At 38.9% G+C, this 16,331-nt stretch overlaps 1 protein-coding gene across 1 annotated transcript in view; it reads right to left on the reverse strand.

Annotated features, from left to right (window-relative positions):
* Window positions 1–16,331, reverse strand: part of epha6 (eph receptor A6) — a 429,920-nt gene that overhangs the window by 79,061 nt on the left and 334,528 nt on the right. Inside the window, exon 5 of the mRNA XM_069889421.1 lies at window positions 14,535–14,697. Coding sequence (XP_069745522.1) covers window positions 14,535–14,697 — 163 coding nt within the window. The remainder of the gene's footprint in view (window positions 1–14,534; window positions 14,698–16,331) is intronic.

Below are 16,331 nucleotides of genomic sequence, written 5' to 3' on the forward strand. Positions count from 1 at the left end.
TGTAAAAGTAAATGTTATCGGAAGTAGCGCACAACCCTTGGTGAAGAAGGGAGCAAACATTCAGCCAGCAGAGCACCCCTGTCGTGCCCCGCCCACACAGAGCGCCCCTGTCGTGCCCCGTCCACACAGAGTGACCCTGTCGTGCCCCACCCACAGCAGCCATTTGAACAAAGTTTCAACAAAGTTGTGTTTGAATAAAATGGCAACGACCAGGATTAAGAACCAGCCAATGCTGCTTGCCGCTAGGGCGTCTCTCTCAAGGCGTCTCCCTATCCTTGTTTAGTAAAGGTTTATTTTTATTAGCATTAAGTATATTAGTTAATTTATAGTGGTGGGGGGGGGGATGTTAATTATGATGGTTAGCGTAGCAGATAGCGCAACGTTGTTACAGCGCCAGGAATCAGGGTTCAAATTTAAATTTTGTAAGTTAAGGGAATCACCTGATTAAAGTCAACTTTACATAATTAAGGATTACAATACTTTTTTTTCAAATTACTTTATATTTTGTACTGTCTTTTGTCTTTCAAACTATTTATTTTTAATTCAGGTGTATTAATTAGGCCTTATAAGCCTGTATCCCAGGCAACTGGAAAATTCGCACATCCGGCATCCACAATCCCCATAGGTGCTGGCTACTAAGGATTTTACTTTTATTTGACTCCACATAATTAAGGATTACAATACTTTTTTTTCACATTATTTTATATTTTGCACTGTCTTTTGTCTTTCAAACTATTTATTTTTAATTCAGGTGTATTAATTAGGCCTTATAAGCCTGTATCCCAGGCAACTGGAAAATTCGCACATCCGGCATCCACAATCCCCATAGGTGCTAGCTACCAAGGATTTTACTTTTATTTGGGAGTCAACATTTTACATGTTTTTGTGTAATAACAATGATTGCAAAAATGAAAATCAGTCTATATTATTACAGATATAAAAAGACTATTAGTAGTTTTGTGTAAAAAAACAGGCATTGTAACGTTTCCTCCATGTGCCTTGTCGTCTCAAAATTAAAACACTGTAAACTCCAAATTTGAATCTTTAAACATCATTAAACTTTGGAAGCAACAAGATGTAACATTCCAGTTCCTTTATGTCCCTATACATAGGAACAATTTTCACTCCTATTATTTCCCTCACTTTTTTCTCTTCCTCTCTCACCACATCCTCCTCTCTGTATGCCTTCTGATATTCTTTACCTCCCCAATTTTATTCCTTCATCTTCCTACTCTCCTTTCCCTATTCTTGGTCAAATATGCTTTAATTTTGCTTGACCTGAATTTATCTGAGGAGAATGACCTGCTGTTAATGAATAAAGGCATAGTGTTTACAATTTCATGAGATGCAAAGATCAACTAATATATGATGTTAAGTCCATCAAACACAATCTTGATATCTAAAAATGTATTTGATGTACTTAACAACATATCATCTTATGAATGCATACAGTATTAATTAACTAAACATTCAAGGCAGAAATTATGTTTTAATATTGTGCAGTATGCATTGTTTTTACTCCAATAATGTCCTCCAGCCCACGGGAAGAGACACTCTCCTGCCATACAAACTATTTGTTTAAAGTAACAACAGCTGTTTGGCTGGGAAAGGTGAACAAAACAATAGGTCACAATATTCGAGAAGATAAAATTAGTCGGGCCTTACAAGTGCTGAGGATTTATTAGACATTTAGCTAAATATATAGTCTACCCACTTAGAGGTTTCCTCGAGCTCATTTGGTCAACTGTCCATCACTAATTAAAGGAAGTAAAACACAAAAGTCTGCAGATACCGTGGTTGAAGTAAATCCACAACGCTGGAGAAACTCAGCAGGTCAAACAGTGTCCTTTATGTAGCAAAGATAAAGATACATAACCAATGTTTTGGGCCTCTTTCCTTCATCAAGTTATAACAAAATGTAGGTATATTTTGTAATACCTTGATGAAAGGCTCAGTCCGAAACGTTGGTTATGTATCTTTACCTTTGTTAAATAAAGTACATTACACTGTTTGACCTGTTGAGTTTCTCCAGCATTGTTTTGACTCCACTAAATGGAGTACAATGTTAATAAGTGTGAGGTTATCCACTTTGGCAAGAAAAATAAAAGAGCTGAATATTATTTAAAGGGTGAAAAACTACAGCATGCTGTTGTGCAGAGGGACTTGGGAGTGCTTGTGCATGAATCGCAAAAAGTTAGGTTGCAGGTGCAGCAGGTTATTAAGAAGGCAAATGGAATGTTGGCCTTCATCGCTAGAGGAATTGAATTCAAGGGTAGGGAGGTAATGTTGCAACTGTAGAAGGTACTGGTGAGACCGCACCTGGAGTACTGTGTCCTGTTCTGGTCTCCATATTTGAGGAAGGATATACTGGCTTTGGAGACGGTCCAGAGGAGGTTTACTAGGTTGATCCCTGGGATGAAGGGGTTGACTTATGATGAAAGATTAAATCATCTAGGATTGTATTCATTCGAGTTCAGAAGAATGATAGGAGATCTTATAGAAACATATAGGATTATGAAGGGTATGGATAGGATAGATGTAGGAAGGTTTTTTGAGCTGGCCGGGGAAACTAAAATGAGAGGACACAGTCTCAAGATTCAGAGCAGTAGACTTAGGACAGAGATGAGGAAAATAGTTTTCCCCAGAGAGTAGTGAATGTTTGGAATTCTCTAACCAGGGAAGTGGTTGAGGCTGCCTCATTAAACATATTTAAAATTTGGTTAGATAAATTTTTACATGATAGAGGAATTAGGGGATATGGGGAGAACGCAGGTAGGTGGAGTTAGGTCATAAATTAGATCAGCCATGATTGTATTGAATGGCAGAGCAGGCTCGATGGGCCTACTCCTGTTCCTACTTCCTATGTTCCTAATTAAAGCCTCTCTAAGAACAGGAAAGTTGATGACAGCTAACAATAATTGATTCAAGAAACTTTACAGACCTCTGAACATCAACATTTTTTTTATTATAATATGGAAAAGAAATTCCAGCATGCATGCAAACAATTAGACTTGGAATGATTGCTGAGGCCCTGATTTTATTATGAATTGATTGCATAAAATATACTCTTTGTAGCAGAACCCAATTGAATATTTTCTTGTGATAGGGAGTGCAGTTAAGGCAGGAAACCAATCTGTTGGTACATGACTGGCGAAGTTAATAAACACCAATAATGTTAACCCTTCCCCCAGAATACAATGAAGAGTCTCTCTCCTCACTTGTACACCTCAGAACTCACCCTGTCCCCAAGCTCTTGGCCCTCCGCACTGTTTGGGATGTATTGCTGACTAGTTGCAGTCTGCCAGTGTGTAATGGCCTTCCACACCCACACAGTGACTTGTGGAAGCACAGACTGAGCTGGAAGTCAGATGCCGCCACAATGACTCCAGGGATGATTTCTCACTGGATTACATAGAACATGTATTAAGATTAAGCTCAAGATGTGCCTCATTTTGATCCCTTGGGTTTTATAATGGCTAGCATGGTTCCATTCTTTTGTTTGGCATCTCTACTGTAATTAAATTGATAGGAAATTTGTATATTTTTATATTAATTTCTATCAATGCATTTAATTAATTATTTTGTTAAACACCTTGATCTTATGACTTTTAATTTAATTATTTGAGTTTTTAATGCAAGATTATTGAAGCACAGAGTAAAGGTGCATCATTGGAGTTGTACTGGGCTTTGACGAGACAACATTCACTTGTAACAGAGAGAGACCAAAAATAGTACAACAGGTTAATTTCTGTGATTGCTATGTAGTGTGGAATGAAAGGAACTGTCACTGAGGTGAAAGGTCTTATTGAATGGCTCTCATCTTAATTATTCAGTTCCTCTTCAAATATTTTGAAATATTTTTGATCATCAAAGACTAATGGATACAGCAAAACTGCCTTCCCGCAGCATAAGGTATCAGGGGCCGTTGGAGGTGACATGGAACGAGGCCGCGGACACTGCCACCCAAGGCCCAGGTGTTTCTTGTGGACTGCTCAGCGTCATGGGGCTGCCATGGCAACCTCCAGTGCACTGGGAGCCATTCTGGCCGCAACATCCTGCTGTTAAGGAACCTCAGCAGCAATTTGCCTAAACAGCAATTTTAGAGAAGCCCGCCCACAATGACCAGAGTTTTCCGAATGATCTTGTAAGAAAATTCTCTTGTTAATATCAAAGTCTGGCTTTACGCTGAGGATTTGCAGTTTCAAAAATCAGAGATACAGTCAAACTCATCTCACTTTGGAACTCCCAATGACTAAGTTCAGAAGGGACAAAACCATATCTTTTAAAAAATTTATTTGAACCATAAAAAGAGCAGTTTCAATAACAGAATTACTAAAAGTTAATCATCTAAAACAAGGTAGTTGAAGCAGGAATGATGAAGAATAGCTGATAAAGCAGAAGTGAGGTAATAATGAAGATGAATAAACCCTCTGTAGAGGATTCAAATGGTGCATTCTGTGTTTCAGTTCATCCCTAATTAAATTGTGCTGCTCTCATATGGCACTGTAGCAATAAGCATTCAATTAAAATAATGCTGGATCATGTTCTCCTTCCATGCTGACAGCTACATTGAGATATCTCTGTGGCCTGAGGTCTGGGCAAGTCCACTCTGTTAGGAAGATTGAGCTGCAAAGTTATTCCAACTTCAACTAGAATCAAGATATCGTCACAGCCGGACTGTGGTCTATTTCAACCGAACTTAACTCTGTTTTTATATCAAATACTTGTCGCTGATGGTCGTTCTATTCTAGGCAGGTGGACCACAAGGTTAACTAGTTGGCTCAACTGCTTTGAGACAAGCCAACATCCATTCAGCAGGATGATTTGTTCAGTGGCCGTTATTTAGCTCTGAGGTCCGTGCAAAAATGGTAACAAGTCAAGCAACTGGTTTTCTGTTCACTTGATTGCTGACCAGCTCTGTACTTGGAAATTGAGCAATAACTTCTTCCTGGCTTCCATTGACCTTCCCCAACTATTGGAGAAGGTGAACATAAATTAACTTCAGTGAAGTGGAACCTACTTAAATACAGACACTTGTTTTACTAATATAAGAACTAAATTAGTCACATACATGGGAACGTCATGTGAAAATGATATATAGAAGCTCTGAGGCCTTCCTGGAGCATATCAAAGTGAATACAGAGAGAAGGCAGACAAATGTAAGGTAATTTGCTCCAGGGAGGGGGCAGAGGAGGTTCCCCAGGACATTGCCTGGACCAGTGTGTCTGAGTTATGAGAGTGGAGACGGGGTAGATTTAGTTTGTTTACCTTGGAGCAGAAAAGGCTGAGATGTAGACATGATGGAGGAGTGAGGGACATGGATAAGTGGACAATAGTAAACATTTCCACACAGCAAGCTAAAGGCATAGGTTTAAGGTAAGGAATAAGGGGTTTGGATGATATATAACAAAGATTTCTTTTCTCTCCCAGGAGGTGATTGGAGTTTAGATCATACCTTCTGACAGACTGATGGAGGCAATGAATCTCACAACATTTAAGAAGTACCAGATGAACATTTAAATTGCCAAGGCGTAGAAAGACAAGCATCACGCTTGGTAAATGGGATTCAATTCAACAGGTACTTCCTGGTCACCATGGGGTGTGTGGGCTGTTTCTTTGCTGTACAACTCCATAACTGTGTAATACTCAGCAAGGTGTTTGGTAAACAGTGAACTAGAAATCACCTCACCCATTCAGTACAATCTCCTTTCTCATTACTATACCCAGATGGCCCATGAACAAACTTCCTCATGTTATGACACCATTCAAATGTTGGTGCTTCCTCTACAGAATAACATATCACCTGACAATTACCAGAAATCTGAATTTCACAAAAAATAACCAAAACTTTTATATAGTTTCCATTTCTCTAAAATGTTTCCATTCTCAATGGAAAATGAGGGTTTTCTCAAATACGTGTTTTTTTTAATATAAAACCTTTTCCTCGAGGTCTCTGTTCGAGGCTGGAACTCAACTTTAAAATCGGTGTCATAACTCTTTTCCTTTTCATGTCTCAAATTAAACTCAGTGAAAAAGAGTAATTCTCTTCTCAAGGTTTAGAGTAAAACCAAAACTTCCTACAGAAACACTTCAAACTATAATTTAGACCCGTAATCATTAATATCATTCTGAAATATTGACTTATCCAACTCCCATTATTGCCCATTAGAATCAAAGAATGTTGACTTTGCAAAAGACAGGGGATGGATTGTAGGGAATGGAGTTGGGGGCTTTCCTACACACCACCCCTCCCCCCCCCCCCCCACCTAGCCAACTGTTCCAGGGAAATATAGAATATCAAACTGACCAGAAAGCAAACGGCTGTGACTGTGGAATGTCAGCCAAGGGAGAGCTGGGGAAAGGTGGGGCTGTCCATGCTCAGGAAGAGAGCAGAAGACAGTTATACAATGGGAGCAAGAGGATCAGTGAGTACTGGGAGTAGGTGCTGGTGGCTGCATGGGGGAAAAGACGGTAATGCAGGAACTGGGACATCCATAGATTTAAATTGAAATGGTACCTTGGCAAGCATTTAGAGATTCCCAACCTGAGACTGCTCGGTTTGGAAGAAGGAAGGTATGGTAGGTTCTGTGATGTTTAGAATGAGGAGAAAGGAATAAGCTAGATCCTCAGCCTTAGCTGCTTGGACCACATCAACTTCATCCAGGAGTGCAAAATAAAACTTGCCACAGTATATCAACCGATAATTGAGAGATTGCAGATTGAGCAAGTAATTGACAATTGTGTGTAAAAGCAGTTAGCAAGGAAAATTACAATGAGGTTGCTGTGGATCTATGCTGGTGTGGACAAAACTGAAATCTCACACAATCAGACAGAGAAGAATTTAATGCTTAAAGAGTTAAGTCAGCTAAATCCAAAGCAATAATAAAGAGCAAGGGAACATGACTGAAAGAAGCCTCAAGGCCAGACCTGGGTTACGGTTCCTCATCCATGACTTGTTGTTCTTCAAGGATGTTCTGACAACTGTGCGATGAGAGTTATTTAAGTAACCTCTGTAACTGTGAAGTTTACCTTTGTACAATGCCTTAAGCAAAATATTGTTTGTCTCTCAGACTGCTTAGAATCCATGGGTAATCTGATTTGAACCTGTTGGACTTGGTGAAGTCATGAGGTTGGTACGGTGTGAGTTAGTTTTCTGTGACACCAGGTGTGAGGAATAACATTCTGAAATATTACGATGTGATGTCGGTGCAACTAGAAGAGTGATTGGCTGGTGGGAGGAGTGAATCTTCTTAACTTTCTGCTCGTGTTCCCAAATTATTGCACTTTTTAAAGTGCAATATTACATGCTTACTTTCACAGGTGTGAGCAAGGAGGTTTCCAGTCACAACTTGAAAATCATGTTATCAGAAATGTAAACTTATAAATAAGCAGCAGAAAATGCTTAGAGTGAAATATTAAGAAGAGACAAGCGTTAATTATGATAATTTAAAAAAAAATCCAGTAACATACAAATTTAAAATATTTAAACTTGTCCTTTCCAATTGTATAAAAGAAGCAAAGCACATTTCTATAAAAACCACTAAGAAAGGAGCAGTAGTCACTTTCATACAATTGGATATCCCCTCAGACATACCAAATATAAGATTCAATCTTAATATAATTTTTCCCCGTCAGTCTGAAGGAATGGTGAAATTGGAATGTCTTTCAGTCGTTTGAATGCCCTGCCTTAATTTGTCTTTTCCATTGAGCTTGTTGTACCCTTGAGCACTTTAGGAGAAGCTGCACTGTGAGGTCAAGTTGTGCACCCTGGTGTCCTCAAGACACCAGTGAGACTATATTACAGAATGTTTTCATACTGATCAAGGGACTTGAAGTATACATTTAGAATGCCAATAGCATTCTCAATTATTATTCTTTATTAAGGTCATACTGGTAATCTGTGATAGTGGTAGAAGACCGTCAAACTTTCTCAGAAACATCCAGAGACTTATATTTCTAGGTCAAAGCTGGTATGCTGCCCTGGTTTATATATAAGACAAATCCGTTAAAGTCAGACTTTACTTGCTGGTTGTAAACAAGCCACAAAGATACTTCCCTCCAGGTAATTTTGAAAAAGGGTCCAGGTCAGGCTATGTGGGTGCACACTAGAACGATGTGCATCTTTAAAGGGGCAGCCACACAAAAATCGGATAGAGGCAAATGGATGAAAGTGATTGACAATATATGTGGAAATATATATTGGGGGGAAAAAAAACAACTATTTGAGATATCAAAGTTGAGTCAGAATTTTTAAAATATTTCATGCAGCTGACTGGAAGAACCAAGGCATTTCTGTTTTTTTAATAACATTCTTAGACACCAACATTTGGCCCAACTCATCCATACTGTAAATCTACTCTCATTGCCTTGTGTTTGATCAATATTCCTCTAATCCATTCTCAGCCACGTACCTGTCTTTTACATGTTGTAATTGTACCCATTTCTAATATGCTTCAAAGATAATTTTATCTCACAAATTCTATCAAAGTTAAGATCTCCAATCAAGCAACACCTACCAGTACAATATCCTCTGCTCTAAATCTTTTATTTAAAAAAAAAATGTAGACGTACAGCAATGGTAACAAGTCCTTTTGGCCCACAAACCCATGCTGCCGAATCACATCCAACTGACCTAAAACTGTTTTGAAGAGTGGGAGGAAAGAGGAACAGCCAAAGAAAATCCACACAGACACGGCAAAAATATACGAACCTCTTACAGAGAGCATGGGATTCGAACCTCAGTCGTTGGTCCTGTAGCAGCGTTGCCACCCTGACCTTCCTTTTTCTCCACAATATGCTATGCTAGCACTGATTTAAAATTACATGCACCGATTATAGGTGCATCTTAGGTGCATTTCAGTATATTGTAGCCTTTACTTGATAGTGGGGCTGCTTTCAGGATATATCTGTGCACTATTCAAGAAAGAATATTAGGGAAGGAAAGATACTTGAAGGTTAAAGTGAAACAATGTGTAACTCCTGCTCAATTATTTAAGCAATGCAATGCACTATAATGCAATATATAGGATTGTAGTTACAAGAGGATTTATTTTTGGATGATTGCTCCCTTCTTAACATCATACCTTAGATGCAGTAACATTTCTGAATCCTCCAAAACCAACTTGTTGTTGGGCAACAGTAATATTAATGGACAATGTAAAAATACTTCTGAATGTTCCTTATCAATTCACACAAATAAAATATTATTTTAATTACTATGTCACTTTCAATATGTTAAATGATTTTGATTATATGTAGTGATGAAAAAATACAAACATTGAAATATTTAAAATTCTGTAAGGGACTTAAGAACAGATTCAGGGATGATGTTTCCCACCCCTTCCTTATCTCAAATCAGGGATTCACACGTTGAGGGAAGATTTGTTAGAGGTAGAGACAGAGTAAATCTGGATAGGCTTTTTCCACTGAGGTTAGGTGAGGGTCAAACCAGAGGACATGGGTTAAAGGTGAAAGAGGAAAAGTTTATTCTGTCTATGCCCCTTAATTTGGTATACTTCTAATAAATCTTTCCTCAATTCTTCTACACTCCAGAGAAATAAGCCGTAACCTGTTTAATCTCTTCCTGTAACATCCTAATAAATCGTCTCAAAATATGGACTCAGCTGTTCAGTGCTGGGATGAGAAGAAATTTCTTCCCAAGCAGGTAGTGAGTTTTGGGAAAATCAAGAGGGCTGTTGAGGCTCAGATGCTGAGTAAATTCAAGAAAGAGATTGATGAATTTTTAGATATTAAGGGAATCAAGTGACATGGTAGTGCAAGAAAGTGGTGATGAAGTAAATGATCCTCATTAATATTTTCGAGTAGCATGTGGGGCCATGGTCTACTCATAGGACAATAGAACAGTAGGGCATAGACAACAGACCCTTCAGCCCTTCTAGTCTGTGCTGAATTATTATTCTGCCTAGTCCCACTGACTTGCACCCAGCCATAGCCCTCCATACCCCTCCTGACCATGTACTCGTCCAAATTTTTCTTAAATGTTAAAATTGTGCCCACATTCCACTTCAGCTGGCAGCTCATTTTTTTCCCCCCTAAAGTTTTCCCCTTTCATCCTTAACCCATGTCCTCTGGTTTGTATCTCACCGAACCTCAGTGTAAAAAGCTTAGTTGCATTTACTCTGTCTATACCCCTCAAAATTTTGTATACCTCTAACAAATCTTCCCCCAATTCTTCTAGGCTCCAGAGAAATAAGCCCTGACCTGTTTAATCTCTCCCTGTAACTCAGTTGCAGAAGTCCCACAACATTCCAGTAAATCTTCTCTGCACTCTTTCAATCTTATCACTATCTTTCTGTATTGTAGTTAGGTCACCAAAACTGCACACAATACTCCAAATTTGCCCTCACCAATGTCTTATACAACTTTACCATAACATCCCAAGTCCTATGCTCAATGATTTATAATATGCCAAAAGTTCTCTTTACAACCTTATCTACCTGTGATGCCCATTTTCAGGGAATTATGTATTCATATTCCCTGATCCCTTTGTTCTACCGCACTCCTCAGTGCCCTACCATTTACCATTATGTCCTACTTTGGTTTGTTCTTCTGAATTCAACACCTCACTTTTGCCTACATTAAATTCCATCTGCCATTTTCAGAATATTTTACCAGCTTGTCCAGATCCTTCTGCAAGCTTTGAAAGCCTTCCTCACTGTCTTCAATGACTCCAATCTTTGTGTCATCTGCAAAGTTGTGATCTAATTTACCACATTATCATCCAGATCATTGATATAGATGTCAAACAACAATGGTCCCAGCCCTGATTCCTGAGACACACCACTAGTCACAGGCCACCAGTCTGAGAAGCAATCACCCACCACTACTCTCTTGATTAGTCAATGTCGAATCCAGTTTACTACCTCACCATGAATACCTAGTGTCTGAACCTTCCTGACTAACCTCCCATATGGGACCTTGTCAAAAGCCTTACTAAAGTCAATGTAGACAATATCCACAGCCTTTCCTTCATCAATTTTCCTGATAAACTCCTCGAAAAACTCTACAAGATTAGTTAAACACAACCTACCATAAACAAAACCATGTTGTCTCTCCCTAATCAGTCTCTGGCTATACAAATACTTGTATATCTGATATCTTAGAACACCTACCAATAACTTACTTACTAATGACATCGGGCTCACTGGCCTATAATTTCCTGGGTTACTTATGGAGCCGTTTTTAAATAACAGAACAATTTGAGCTTCCCTCCAATTCTCCTGCACCTCATCTGTGGCTAAGGACATTTTCAATATTTCTGCCAGGAACCCTGCAATTTCTACACTAGCCTCCCTCAAGGTCTGAGGGAGAATCTTGTCATGCCCTGGTGATTTATCCACCCTTATTTGCGTTAAGACAAAAAATACCCTCCTCCTCCTCTTTAATCTGTTTAGGTGCCATGACCTCACTGCTTGTTTTCCTTCCTTCCCTGGACTCTGTGCCAGTTTCTTCAGTAAATAGTGATGTAAAAAAGAAAGATCTCCCCCATTTCTTCTGGCTCCATACATAGCTGACCACTCTGATCTTCAAGGGGACCAATTTTGTCCTTTCTTATCCTTTTGCTCTAAATATACCGGTAGAAACCCTTAGGAATTTCCTTCACATTGTCTGCCAAGGCAACCTCATCTTCTTTAAGCCCTCCTGATTTCCTTGATTTTTCTTGTATGCTTCAAGTACTTCATTTGCTCCTTGTTGCCTACTTGCTACACATCTCTCTCTTCTTCTTAACCAATTCCCTTGAAAATCAAGGTTTCCTCTGCCTGTTAACTCTGCCTTTAAAAACACAAAGAGGAACAGTCGGTCTTGCAGCATCCACAGGAGGTAAAGATATATTACTGATGTTTCGGGCCAGAGCCTTTCTTCAAGGAATAAGCAGAGAACAGGACGGAGTCAGAATAATGACTGTAGACTGGCAGGGGTGGAGTCCAGACCAACAAAAGGTGTTCGTTAGACAGAGGGAAAAGGTAAAAAGAGAGAGAGAGCTGGGGGAAAGGTGACAGGGGAAAGAAGAGGGGTGGTTAACGGAAACCAAAGGTCGATGTTAATGCCATCTGGTTGAAGGGTGTCCAGACAGAAGATGAGGTGTTCCTCTAATTTGTGGGTGGTCTCAGTCTAGCAGTGTACAAAACCATAGACAGACAAGTCAGCAAGGGAATGGGATGGGCAATTGAAATGGATGGGCACGGGGAGGTCACATTACTGCAGTGGACAGAGCTGAGATGCTCATCAAAGCAATATCCCAGTCTGCGACCAGTCTCTCTGATGTTGAAGAGACCACAATGGGAGCAGCGGATGCTGTAGATGATTCTTGTAGATTCGCAAGTAAAATGTGGCTTCACTTGGAATGGTGGTGAGGGAGGAGTTGTGGGCTCAGGAGGAGCATCTCCTGTGGTCATAGGAGTTGGTGTCAAGGAGACGATTGCTGAGGATAGTGGTGTGGACAAGGGAGTCATGAAGGGAAATTCCTTACAAAAGGTGGAGAGGGGAGGAAAGGGGAAGATGTATCTAGTTGTGGGTTTGCTTAGTAGGTGGTGGAAATGGCCGAGGGGATATGTTGGATACGGAAGCTGGTGGGTTGATAGGTGAGGACAAGGGGAATCATTCCTTGTTTGCCTTTAATCCTGACTGGATCATACAAACTTTGTACTCTCAAGATTTTGCCTATGAAGGCTTCCACATACTAAACACATCATTGTTCTAAAACAACTTATCCCAATCCACACTTTCTAGATCCTTTCTTATTTCTTCAAAATTGGCCTTTTTCCAGTTTAGAAGCTCAACCCGAGGCCCGCACCTATCCTCATTCTTAATTAACTCGGAAACTAATGGCATTATGATCGCTGGACCCAAAGCGTTCCCACACACATACACTGTCACCTAATAGGAAATCCAGGATTGCACTCTCTCTACTTAGGCTTCTATTTCTCACATTTATATTCGCTCTCTTTTGGGAAAGTTCATTGGTCAGGAATTTTTTTTCAGTAAATAAAAATGCACATTAAAGTAGTGCTGCTCAAGTCAGTGACTTCTGGCTAAGTTTGCCCTTAAGTCATAAATAAATGAGGAAATGGGCACTAATGTACATGAACTGCTATCAGCGTGGACACCCACTAAGAAAGAACAGGTACTACCCTGGGAGATGGATAACATTGCAGTCAAGCTTGAAGATTCCAGGAGAGCTTTCAGTCCCAGATTTCTTGATAGCTGCTCAGATTTAAAAGCTGGAGTAGTGTTTGCCATCTGTTCCCATTTTTGAATCTTGCACTGCCTCTGAAGTCAAGAACTATATCACCACAGCAACGTTAATCATGCTTTGCAGATTGATTGACATATTTGCTGCTTGCCCAGCAGCTATTATTTTCCAAAATATGCTAACTATGTATAGAGTTATCAATTGCTTAAACAACTAATTCTTAGGTAATAAAATAACTATCATGTTGCAAAGAAAATATTCTGCATTTTGATTCATTTTAATATGCACTAATCTCTTTTCTTTGGCTTGGCTTCGCGGACGAAGATTTATGGAGGGGGTAAATGTCCACGTCAGCTGCAGGCTCATTTGTGGCTGACGTCCGATGCGGGACAGGCAGACACGGTTCTACAGCAGTTAAAAAGCAACAAAAGCAAAATCTTCTTGCTCAACTGATTCATTTTGTATCAGCTTCAAGGAAAAAAAATTGAGAGTTCTTCACCGATATCTAACAAAAATCTGACCCAGGAAGCCAATAGCCATTGTGAACATCTCTTGCCAAATATAATTTTATGAGTGCAACAACTAAATAAAGAAAGCTCTCTCTTGGGTACAAACCAGTCAAGCAAGAAGAAAAAACTCAAAACCAATCACTACATGATAGAGAATGCTGAGGTTAATGCAACGTTGACAATCGTTCATCAAAATTCAGTTCTGATATTGTGTGACCAATTGATGCCACAATTTTTGAATTTTATATCAGATTTCAGATATATAGTACTTTGTTTGTTGGCAACTATAGTCAATATAAGGACTAATAAAGTGCTCAACGATTATATATAACAATTGTCAGCCACGCTCTCTCATTTAAAGTTTGTTACCCTTGTATTCTGATACATTTGGGATCGTGATCTGAATTCAGATAAAAATTTCTACAGCAAAAGATTTGTTGAATTAGCTATGAAGCATTAGCTAGATACTAGAGCACAAATATGACATTTTCGTTTTTGTTCCAATACAGATTGGATAACTATAACATATACATTATGAAACAGTCAGTATAATAATGTTTAATTTCAGTCTGTTAAGTAGATTAATGGCATACTATATTCATTATACATTTTGGGAAAAAAAAACTGCTCTGTAAAACCTAAGAGCCTCAAGAAGAAATGATAAAGATGTTTAGTCTTTGGTTTGTGCCACTGTCGATAGTTAAAGAAAAAAGTAATTTTGTTTGTACGGTAAAATGGATCAAAGCAAATAAGCCACAACGCGATGAAATATTCAATGAAATGTTTATGTTCAACAATCCAGATAAACCTACATTCATCTCCGGTTTCAAACTCAAACTTCTGACTGTAACTGCCATATCCAGCTGCAGTTCGGGCACGGATCTGAAATACATATTTCGTAGCCTGCTTCAGTCCATTAATGATTACACTGGGAGATTTGGACCTTGTGGAGGAGTAGCTGAGCTGTTCGTGTTCCTGCATAAGAGTAAGGATAAATTACAAGAAGGTCAAAACAATATCTCCTGCTGATTACAAAGGTCCGTAAGCCTGACACCTCTTCCTCCCAGCGTGTAGAAATATAAATTGTTTTGCATTGCCTGAGTAACTCCTATTTGTCTGTATTTCCTGTTCACAAAGGTCAGGGAGGTCTGCACTGAAGGAAGTACTGAAGAGTTTTCCATCATCAGTAACCATCACTTCCAATCCACAGAGCAGATGGTAAAAACCTTGTGATTTTACTTGGCACTTTGGAGAAAATTGCATGTCCAAATGTGGCCAATGTACAAAAAGTAGTCACAGTTCATTGTTTTCTTGGTCGTAAACTTTACCATTAAGCTTTGGAGAGCCATGGATGATCATCATCCTTGGACACACCTGGCAGAGAGTTTAAAAAAAATTAAACACAGAGGTCTAACGGGGAAAACAACCCCCCCCAGCAATTTGAGCTTTGATTCAATTGAAAATAATATTGATCAAAATCCTCCAATCCACTTACCAACATTAATCAATGTCATTGGAAGTTGTAAAGATTTAAATTGTATCTGAAAAGAAAGTAACCTTTAGAATATAAATGGCTATACTCAATTAGGTAGGAAGAGTGCTTACCAAAAGAACATTATTTTATTTATTGATTTAATGCAATAAAATAGTCAATGGGTTATTTTACAATGGGGTATTGGAAAATTAGCATTAAATCTTGTTTGTGTCAGACACACTTGTTTTCCCCCTTTTTTTCAATTATAAAATAAAGAATTGGGAGTGAGTGAAGACACTGAGTCAACGATGTCTTGGATATGGTTTGAAAACTGGGACACTCTGCAACCTTGACTTTGTTCTGCTTTAATCTACTATCAACCATTCAGTAGCAATAATGTAACTTGAGTGGAACTGTTGGAATCAAAAATTCCTGGCATGTGTACTAAGATTTATGAATAATTAAATGTCTACAGGATGGGATTGTTTGATAGTTTTCATCTATCAGAGGGTGCAAATGTTACATTTCCTTTCTTAGTCTTTGATGGGGGCATGTAGGCAAATGGAACAGGGTGACTAGTAGCTAATTTTGCAGCTTTTTTTAATGCTGGCATTTTATTTCAGTGGAGTTTCTTGCTTAAATCATCGGGGAAGGGCTGTGTCGTAAAGCTAACTACTTTTGTTGGTTCTCCATGTCTGAGCTGCCAGCTATTGTTGATTGAGACAACTATTTGTGCATGCCATTTGTTTTTTATCTAATCTTTAGAAGCAATCCCCATTTTAATTCTCCACAATTTGGATTCGAATCATTAGATTTTCATTTCTTAGTTTGACATTAGTCATGGAATGAAAGAGCTGTGAACAAATGAAACAGAACAACAAACCTGATAATGAATTCAGTTTCTATTGCAACAGTCGGTGATATAATGGTGAAAAGTGGCATTGTTTGTCTGTTAGATTAATTTATTACTGGTGGTGTTATTTGTGCTAAGTTAGAAGGTCTGACATTTCATTAGCCTGCCACTGCACATTTCAGTGCTAAGTGATTGAAAATGGAATTTCCCAGAATGAAATATAATAACCATTGTTTCTATGTTAGCTCACATTCTCCAGTAATTCAACGGGGTACTTTTCAG

The sequence above is a fragment of the Narcine bancroftii genome, chromosome 7 (genome assembly GCF_036971445.1).
Source record: "Narcine bancroftii isolate sNarBan1 chromosome 7, sNarBan1.hap1, whole genome shotgun sequence".
Taxonomy (NCBI): Eukaryota; Metazoa; Chordata; class Chondrichthyes; order Torpediniformes; family Narcinidae; genus Narcine; species Narcine bancroftii.